This window comes from Polistes dominula, unplaced genomic scaffold (assembly GCF_049000335.1).
Source record: "Polistes dominula isolate Pdom_NZ unplaced genomic scaffold, Pdom_raw_medaka contig_84, whole genome shotgun sequence".
Lineage (NCBI taxonomy): Eukaryota > Metazoa > Arthropoda > Insecta > Hymenoptera > Vespidae > Polistes > Polistes dominula.
In genome coordinates, this window is record NW_028300944.1 from 1,357,371 (window position 1) to 1,368,094 (window position 10,724).

Here is a 10,724-nt window from a genome sequence, read left to right on the forward strand (position 1 = left end):
CACTTCAAGACCCTTTATTATTTATAACTTGTCTTGTCTTTATTCTTTAACCACAAACTTATCTTTCTAAATGAAGATCTGAACAATGAAAAATCTAAAAAATACATTGAATCGTATCGCTCTCTCAGCTTATCGAACTGTGTACACAACGAGTCTCAAATTTAGGCCCCGTGGTAAGCTCCACCGATTCACGCTGGGCGTTCAACATCTTAAAAATGTTTTTATTTTATTGAAAAATTAATATTAAATTCTTTATTTCGCAAATATTATAATAAATAATTATGAAGTACATAGAATATATAATAATTGTATTGTCTGAATATTAAAAAAAAAAAATGATTATCATATACATCACACAAAAAGAATTAGAGAATACTGTAGAATACATTAGTAGCAGCTGACAAATTCTATTCAAAAGCAAGTAAAATAGAGATTTCACTTCTAACACTCGTGATCTGCACACATGATATTTTAAATTCATACATTTTTTTTTTAATAATTTGGTGCGAAAATTTCAGTAAAAAACGAAACATTTTTTCAAATAGCCGCCATTTTGTCAAAAATAAAAATATATTTTTTTCTTTTCGTTCAATATCTGCATTGATCTATTGTTTAAAAGAGTCGACAACAGTTTTTGATTTCAGATAATCCAAACCGCTGAGGAGCAGTGAACATTAATATTTTTACAGGATCGACGCGATATTGTATTCTCAATAGAAGCCTTCATTGGAACTATCATAACTTGTAATTGATAAATAAAAACTTTTTCTATAAAAAATTCATAAAAAGACGTCTTTTCTGAGCCTCGCAACTAGGCATAAAACCTTAAAAGATATTGCTGGGTTCTTCAGACTGAAACGAATCATTTTTTTTTAATAACACATTTGAAAGAGGCTACACTAAAAAAATAATAAAAAAAATATTTTTATGTTTGTTGTAACAAAATATTAGTGAGGAAATCATTTAATCTGCAAATTATCCTTAAGTAATTTACAGATTAATTAGGGTTATAAACAAAATTTTTAGTAGAACAACAATAATGTTTAACATAATTTATATTTCAGATATATATTAAATAAAGTTTAATAATCAAACAGTCGAAAAATATTTAAATATTATTTTTAGAATTTAAAAAATAAATTTACAATAAATATGATAATATTATGCTTGTCCAAAGATTATACGATAAGCATATATATATTGGAGGCTCTGTTAAATTTTGCAGTGACATTTTCAGAAACCCTGGCAAATATCAAGGGATTATTTCATTAATATACGTAAAAATACTTCTACAGTAGGTAAATGTTCTTCAATGATACTTTAAGGATACAAAAACGGTTAATGTGCTCATTAGATAGGAAAAATACGAAAAACTCTTGATTCCACACATAAAAGAAATAAATCAAATAATATTTTGTGTTTACCCTTAGCTTCAGCTACTCATATATATCAAAAATTAAAAATCAAAAAAGGTGAAAGGGGTGCAGGGTCATAAAATCCAGTTTATCCAGTGACGCTCAAGGTAACATCGGTCGATTTCTTTTATCAGCAGGAAAACATTGCATCGTCTAAGGTTTCGGTAAGTGTTACAGCAACATTTCGGTGCTTTAGTCAATATAGTATTTGTTCATCTATAAGAAGCCTAAATATTATATGTTATATATGGATTACTCGTTTATTTTCAAAACAGATTTGATGTATATCACGTATTGTCGATATTATCCTGTCCCCTAGTACGAAACATAAATAGTCCTTTAACGCTGTTAAGTGAAACCTATATTTAAAATAACAAAAGAAAAAAAAAGTATTTATATAAACAGTGAGTCACAGAGGTATTTTATGTATCATTGTTTATAAACAATAATTGATACACAATGTTTTCAAAGCTATATAAACGGTTAATCATTTTAAGAATTATTTATTCCTTTAATGAATAAATTGATATGAATTTTACTACTTTCGTAATAATATTTTATTCTATATAAATATATTATTTCAGATCAATGATTTAAAAAAAGAAATTAGGAATATTATATCATATGTATCTAGTACTTGAAATATAAAATGAATTCTGTGAAACGCGAATATTTGTAAATCAGTATTATTTGTACTGTCCAGTAACGGTTTCTATGATATTATATACTAAAGAAAACAAATCATAAAAAAACTTTGACAATTATAATAAAAGTGTCAAAATAGGTTTAAAACAAACAAAAAAATTAAACTTTTCTTTAAATTTCTTTCCATTTTATACTGACTGATGTTCCAAAGCTGTCAATAAGAAAATAACATTTTCATTCTATACATACATATGTGCATTATATAATATTAACATTTAATATATATATTACTTTTAGGTATAGAACTTTCCTCCTGCATTCTTTCTTTTAATTTGTTTTGTATTTCCGGACTGTTTATGCGAGTTGGAAGTGTAGTTTGGCTTATTCCCAATTGTATTGCCAACTCCCTGTGAGGTATATCCGGGTTTTCATATAGCAAACGCACTAATTCTCCATCTTCCCATTCTCGACGTGATCTTCTTGAAGAAGGTCTTACTGAGATGAAATCACTTTTTTTGATACGTTTATAGAACACAACATGTACTTAAAGATAAAAAATCCTGTACATGTATATATCTATTATATATAATTTTTCCTGTCGTTTAATAGTAGGTATCTCTTAATTTTCATAATTATTTCATTCAAAAAAAAAATAAAAGAAACAAAATATGGATATTATATAATATTATAGATATATATTTATACTTTCTATTATATTATTTATGTTACTATTATATATATTCGTTATAGAACTTAGCTTACGCCTTTTATCTTTTAATAAGCTTTGTATTGCTTGAGTGCGTACACGCTTTGAAACTATACGTTTGCTTATTCCCAATTGTTTTGCGATTTCGCTATGAGGTATACCAGGGTTTTCACAGAGCAAACTCACTAGTTCTTCATCTTCCCATTCTCTACATAGTGTTCTTGAAGTAGGTCTTTCTAAGTTGAAATTACATTTCGTGAAGCGTTTTTACCACACAAAACATTTAGATAAAGATATAATTTCTTATATATATATATATATAATACACATGATATTATAGTAATATTTAATATATTATATTACTTTTAGGTTGAGAACCTGACCCCAGCCTGTTTTCCACACTGCTTATGAGTCCTTCAGCTTCAGATATGCCTGTTCCATGTTCATTTGCACTTTTGTCTGGAGTTATAGGCGGGATTTCATCCAAAATATTCAGTGATTCTTCCTCTTCCAATTCGTTACTTGGTGATCTTGAAATACGTCTTTCTAAATTTTAAATGTCTTTCTTGAAGCGTTTGCACCACACACAACATGTACTTAAGGATATAATATCTATTCTATATATATATGAATTAAAAATAATTTTTCTAATCTTTAAATTTCAATTTTTGATTTCTAAAACTTTTTCAAAAAAAAAAAAAAATAGACGAAAAAACAATATATATATATGCACATTATATTATAGTAATATTTATTATATTATATTACTTTTAGGTTGAGAACCTGACCCCAGCCTGTTTTCTACACTCCTTTTGAGTCCTTCTGCTTTAGATATGCTTATTTCATGTTCTTTTGCTTTCTCGTCATTACTTATAGGCGGGATTTCATCCAGAATGTTCAGTGATTCTTCCTCTTCCCATTCTCCATGTTGTCTTTTTAAAGTAGTACTTTCTAAAGTCAAATAAGCCGACATGTAGCGCTCATAACATCCACAAAATTTACTTAAGGATTTCATATTCTATATATATATAGTTGGAGGGGTCAAAAAAATTAATTATTTTTTATCTACAAGACAAACTGAAAAATTGTTTGTTCAAAATTGGATGACGAATACCTTTTAAACGCTTAATTTTATCGAAAAAATATGACTTTTCATAAATTTTCATATATTATTATACAGCAGTTAATTTTCTACAAAAATTTGTATTGCGCATTATATAATAGTCATTTATTGTCGAGACACAAAATTCATAAACAAAAATGAACTTTGTCTTATTATAATTAAACTTAAATCTTCAATATCATTCAAATGGAGAGATTAATGGAAAAATTATAGGACACCTTCTTTATAGAGCATTAAATGTCCTACAAGATTCTTTTAAAACATTTTTCTGTGCAGTTAATTAATGATGAGGTATGAATTTTATTCTATTGGACTGAGAAAAAAACAAAAAACTGAGATGCGGAGGATCTTCTTATTAAAATTAAGAGATCATATCTGGTGAGAAATTTTTTAAGGTGTCTAGCAACCAATTTTTTAGTGTTTCTTGTAAAACAAAAAATAATTGATTTTTTTGACCCACTTTAATTTATATATATAAAATAAATTTAATTTTTTTAATTTTACAATTTTTTACAAGAAATAAATAGAAGAAAAAATATATATATATATTGTATTTTATTAAAATTTTATATATTACCAGGAGGTATAGAACTTTGGTCCTGCTGTAGTTTTTTTAACTCGTTTTGAAATTCTTGACTGTTTACATAAACTGAAACTGTACATTGACTTTTTCCAACTTTTGCTGCCATCTCTTTTTGAGTAATACCCGGGACTTCAAGTCTCAAACGCACTAATTCTTTAATCCTCTCTTCTCTAATATATCTCTGTCCTGATGTAGTTCCTTCTAAGTTAAAATAAACTGACTTGTAGCGTTTATATTATCCACAAAATTTACTTAAGGATTTCATATTCTATGTATATATAGTTGGATGGGTCAAAAAAATTAATTATTTTTTATCTACAAGACACACTGAAAAATTGTTTGCTCAAAATTGGATGACGAATACCTTTTAAACGCTTAATTTTATCGATAAAATATGACTTTTCATAAATTTTCATATATTATTATACAGCAGTTAATTTTCTACAAAAATTTGTATTGCGCATTATATAATAGTCTTTTATTGTCGAGTAAAAAAATTCATTAAAAAAAATGAAATCTGTCTTAAAATAATTAAACTGAAATCTTTAATATTATTCAAATGGAGAGATTAACGGAAAAATTATAAGACACCTTCTTTATAGAGCATTAAATTTCCTACAAGATTCTTTTAAAACATTTTTCTGTACTGTTAATTAATGATGAGGTATGAATTTTATTCTATTGACTGAGAAAAAAACAAAAAACTGCGATGCGGAGGATCTTCCTATTAAAATTAAGATCTTATATTAGGTGAGAATTCTTTTAAGGTGTCTAGCAACCAATTTTTCAGTGTTTCTTGTAAAACAAAAAAAATAATTAATTTTTTTGATCTACCCTAATTTATAAATATATTTGTACATAAAATAAATTTTATTTTCTAAATTTTACAATTATTTCTGAAAAATAAATAGAAGACAAAATATATATATATATTGTATTTTGGTAAAATTTTATATATTACCAGGAGGTATAGAACTTTGGTCCTGCTGTAGTTTTTTTAATTCGTTTTTATACTCCTGACTGCTTTCGTATCTGGAAACTGTCATTTGACTTATTCCAATTTTTGCTGCCATCTCTTCTTGAGTCATACCCGGGTCTTCAAGTCTCAAACGCACTAATTCTTTAATCTTTTCTTCTCTAATATATTTCTGTCTTGATGTTGTTCTTTCTAAGTTAAAGTAACCCGACTTGTAGCGTTTATATTATCCACAAAATTTACTTAAGGATTTCATATCCTATATATATTAGAGTGGGTCAAAAAAATCAATAATTATTTTTCTACAAGTAATACTAAAAAATTTGTTGCTGAAAATCGGATGATGAATATTTTTTAAGCGCTTAACTTAATCGCTAAAAAATAATAAATCATTTTTATAGAGCAGTTAATTTCTTACAAAAATTTTTATTGCGCTTTATATAATAGTCATTTATTGTCGAGATACAATATTCATAAACAAAAATAAACTTTGTCTTATTATAATCAAACTTAAATCTTCAATATCATTCAAATGGTGAGATTTACGGAAAAATTATAAGATCCCTTCTTTTTAGATTATTAAATTTCCTACAAGATTCCATCAAGACATTGTTCTGTATAATAAATAAATAATGAGGTATGAATTTAAATCTATTGGACTGAAAAAAAAAATAAAAATCTGCGATGCGGAGGATCATTCTATTAAAATTAAGAGCTCATATCTGGTGAGAAATTTTTTAAGGTGTCTAGCAACCAATTTTTCAGTGTTTCTTGTAAAAAAAAAAAATTATTGATATTTTGGACCCACTCTAATTTATATATATAAAATAAATTTAATTTTTTTAATTTTACAATTTTTTACAAGAAATAAATAGAAGAAAAAATATATATATATATTGTATTTTATTAAAATTTTATATATTACCAGGAGGTATAGAACTTTGGTCCTGCTGTAGTTTTTTTAACTCGTTTTGAAATTCTGGACTGTTTACAGAAACTGAAACTGTACATTGACTTTTTCCAACTTTTGCTGCCATCTCTTTTTGAGTAATACCCGGGTCTTCAAGTCTTAAACGCACTAATTCTCTAATAAACCGTTCTTTATTTTGTGGTTTAAAAGTACGTCTGTTTAAGTTAAAATCACCGCTCCTGAAGCGCCTAAAGTCTCTTTCACATGTAGCTTTTGATATAATATCGTTGCCATAAGCGTGTACGAGCATTCGGCGAGCTTCAGCAGCTGATTCCTTACTATTAAAATAGTAAAGTAACACCTCCCGCAAATGACGCATTGTTGGCTTATAAACTGTCATTTCTAATTTGAAATTACTATACGATGTAAACACAAGTAAACAATTGATACTACCAAGTTCTCTTCACAAAATGTAAAAGAGAATTCCAAGTTGTCTTATATATATGTATTCGACGTCTACTTGTCGCTAATGCCATCTACAAAAAGCTTTATATCAACCGTTTATTTTGAAATTGTTTAAAGTCTCGTTTCTTTTGTTTAGAGAAAATTATATATTTTCATATCAAAGACTAGTCATTATTCTTTACCGACCAAATTTATATTGTACAAGACATATGCTCTTTATATGAAAATAAATATTTACTAGTAATCTATAAAAAGTTTACATTAAAATAAACATAAATTACGTTATATCTGTTTTTAAAAAAATTATTTAGGGTTATGAAAAAGATATTTAATATAACAACAGTAATGTTTAAAATATTTTTTATTTTGGATATATATAAAATAAAGTTTATTGATAAAACAGTCAAGAAATTACTTAAATAATATTACAATTTAGAAAATAAATTTACAATAAATATTATAATATTATGTTGGTTTAAAGATTTTATGATAAGCATATCTATATTTGTGGTACATTTCAATTTGCGGTTAAATTTCTGAAACTCTGACAATTATCAAGGAATTAATTTATTATTATACGTAAAAATATTTCTACAGTAGATAAATCTTCTTTAATTATACTTTTACGATACGGAAACAGTTAATGTGTTCATTAGATAGGTAAAATACGGAAAATTCTTTACTGCACACATAGAGAAATAAATCAAATAATCTTTCGAGTTTTGACCTAATGTCAGCTACACATATATCTCAAAAAATAATAATCAAAAAAGGTGAAAGGGGTGTAGGGTCATACAATCCAGTTTATCTAGTAACGCTCAAGGCAACATCAGTTTCCGTCGTTTTCCGTTATCGGAAGAAAATTACTGCATCGTCTAAGATTCAGGTGAGCCTTACAGCTATATTTCCGTCTTAGGTCAATGCGGTATTTGTTCATCTATAGGAAGCTCCATTATTATTTGTTTTATGATAATTTTTTTTGATTTTAAAAACGGATTAAATAATAATCACGTAATGTTTTTATTATCTTGTCCCTTAGTATCAATCAGAACTAGTCCTTCTACGCTTAACAGTCAAATCTATATTCAAAATAGCAAAAAAAGAAAAAAAGATAAATATTTATATACATAGTACGTCATAGAATTATTCTATATATCATTACTGACAAAGTTTATAAACAATAATTGATACACAATATTTTCAAATTCATGTACACAGTAAATCTATTTTAAAATTATTTATTCATTTAATAAATAAATTAATATCTATTTTATTCCTTTCTAAACAATTTTTTATTCTAAAAAAAAATATATTATTTCAAATAAATGATATAAAAAAAGAAATTAGGTATATTAAATCATTTGTATCCAGTACGTCAAATATAAAATGAATTCTTTGAAACGAATACTAGTAAATTAATATTATTTGTTATACCTACTAAAAATTTATATATTATTATACACTGAAGAAATAAATTATAAGTAAACTTTGACAATTACCATAAAAATTTCAAAATATGTTTCAAACAAACAAAAAAATAGAACATTTATTTAAATAAATCATCTGATTTTATCTGACTTATGTCTCAAAGTTTGCCAAAAGAAAATAACATTTATATTATATACATATACATATATATTACCAAGAGGTATAGAACTTTGCTTCAGCTGTAGTTTTTTTAATTCGTTTTGATATTTCTGACTTCTTTGGTATTTGTAAACTGTTCTTGTACACACTCCTACTTTTGCTGCCATCATTCTTTGAGACATACGCGGGTATTCAAGTCTTAAACGCACTAATTCTCCAATTAACCATTCTCTATTTAGTCGTTTTGCAGCACGTCTGTTTAAGTTGAAATCACCACTCCTGAAGCGCCTAAAGTTTTCTTCACATGTGAAGGTTGATAGAATTCCTTTGCCATAAGCGTGTACGAGCATTCGGCGAGCTTCAGCAGCTGATTCCTTACTATTAAAATAGTAAAGTAACACCTCCCGCAAATGACGCATTGTTGGCTTATAAACTGTCATTTCTAATTTGAAATTACTATACGATGTAAACACAAGTAAACAATTACTGATTCTTTCAAGTTATGATCACGAAATGTGAAAAAATATTCCAAGCTTTCTTATATGTATGCATTCGACGTCTTGTAGCGATACGACAGAAGGTCGCGCCCTCTAAGGTTACTAGAAGGCTAGGGAACCACGCTAACAAGTAGTAGTCACTAGACTAGAACAGTCTGTGCGTAGCCGTTGAGAAGTGTACAACCAAGAAAAGCAAGTCGCATCCTTTAAATAAAAATCATAAAATAAAATTCAGTCTAATATTACCTTTACTATAGAGAAACCCTCTATAGTCTTGTAGCGGTACGACCGAAGGTCGCGCCCTCTAAAGTTACTAGAAGGCTAGGGAACCACGCTAACAAGTAGTGGTCACCAGACTAGAACAGGCTTTACGTAGCCGTTGAGAAGTGTACAACTAAGAAAAGTAAGTCGCATCCTTTAAATAAAAATCATAAAATAAAATTCAGTCTAATATTATCTTTACTCTAGAGAAACCCTCTACAGTAAATTGGTGCCGAAACCCGGGAACGTCCGCGTGAAAAATAAAAAAAAATAATACAAAATAGAAAAAATAATAAAAAGAAAAAACAATGGCGCAACCAACCAGCGAAGCCGACGTGGCCCGTGCCGATACTTACACAAAGGAAGTCAACGCCAGTGAGTTTAGAAATGTAACGCTTCCAGCTTTTTGGAAAGAGGAACCAAATTTATGGTTCGTAATGTTGGAAAAGGAATTCGCGGCGTACAACGTTAAATCGGATGCCGTAAAGGTTTCAGCGGTGGTAAGGAATTTGGATATCACGCTGATAAGAGAGGTATACGACATCTTAGCATCCCCCCCCCGAGAAATGTACGTACACACATTTAAAAGAAGCATCAATACATAGACTAACTAAATCCGACGAACAACGGCTAAGGCGATTATTAATGGGAATTGAATTAGGAGACAAAAAACCGTCCGAACTTTGGAGAGAAATGAAACGCCTAGCAGATGATAGGGTTAGTGAAAAAATGCTCCTAACTTTATGGATGCAAAGGATGCCAACCAGGGCACAAGAGATCCTGGCCATTGCAGACAGTGATCCCAGAGACTTTAGTTCGTCTGATCGACACAGGGGGCGTAAAATTATCGTACGCGGCAGAAAATTATCGTACGCCCCGGGAAAATTTGAAATCCGACAAAAATCCTACAACTTCTCGGACAAAATTTTCAAAATGTGGAAAAAAGTTTCCAAGTTCCAACTTTTTCAAAGTTGATGACCTTTTTTTTTTTTAGTCATCAAGTTCAAAACCCTATCATGAAAACGATAAAACCAGCGGTTCGCAGGGAGTTAGAAGACCGGATCGCCGGATCGTACACGGATCGTACACGGATCGTACACGGATCGTATCGTGGTGGTGGTGGATCATACACCACGAATTTTGGATCGTACAGGACCTCAAATTATCGTACGCGTATGATAATTATCGTACGAATGGGATCGCTGATTGCAGACGAAAATACGTCACCCGCAAAGTTAGCGGAAATGGGTGAGAAGATCCTCGAGAGAGAGCGTCTGCCGGAAACGGCCGCCATTACGAAAGAAGCGCCAATAGGAAGTGCCTCTCAAACAACAACCAATCGCGAGGTAGCAGAATTCAGGCGGGAAATCGCGCAACTAACAGAGAAGGTAGAAAAATTGATGCGCGGCAGAAGAAAATACCGAAGTTTCCGCGGAAGATCCCGAAGTCGAAGCCGATCGTCAAGCACTCACCGAAACGATGACGGCCTATGTTACTACCACTGGAAATTCGCGGAACGATCGTGGAAGTGCAGATCCCCGTGCAAGTGGACAGGC

The 10,724-nt window shown here is 29.3% G+C and overlaps 1 protein-coding gene across 1 annotated transcript; it reads right to left on the reverse strand.

Moving 5' to 3' along the window:
- Positions 1–1,255: 1,255 nt before the first annotated feature.
- Positions 1,256–6,758, reverse strand: LOC149032782 (uncharacterized). Its single transcript, XM_089171674.1, has 8 exons — positions 6,441–6,758; positions 5,494–5,659; positions 4,534–4,673; positions 3,535–3,745; positions 3,130–3,312; positions 2,823–3,002; positions 2,352–2,555; positions 1,256–1,774 (listed from the first exon to the last, which is right to left on the reverse strand). Exons 1-8 carry the CDS (start codon positions 6,756–6,758, stop codon positions 1,764–1,766), a joined length of 1,413 nt encoding a protein of 470 aa, XP_089027800.1. The 3' UTR covers positions 1,256–1,763.
- Between the last annotated feature and the right edge of the window lie 3,966 nt (positions 6,759–10,724).

Bases quoted from the DNA above. Each gene is read 5' to 3' on its own strand.
- LOC149032782 (XM_089171674.1), bottom strand. From the start codon at position 6,758: ATGACAGTTTATAAGCCAACAATGCGTCATTTGCGGGAGGTGTTACTT. The intron at 4,674-5,493 runs GTCAGGAGTATA...ATTTTAACTTAG, and splicing joins AGTTTCCAGATACGAAAGCA to AAGGAACTACATCAGGACAG. The intron at 3,746-4,533 runs GTAAACAGTCAA...GGATGTTATGAG, and splicing joins AATGTACAGTTTCAGTTTAT to CGCTACATGTCGGCTTATTT.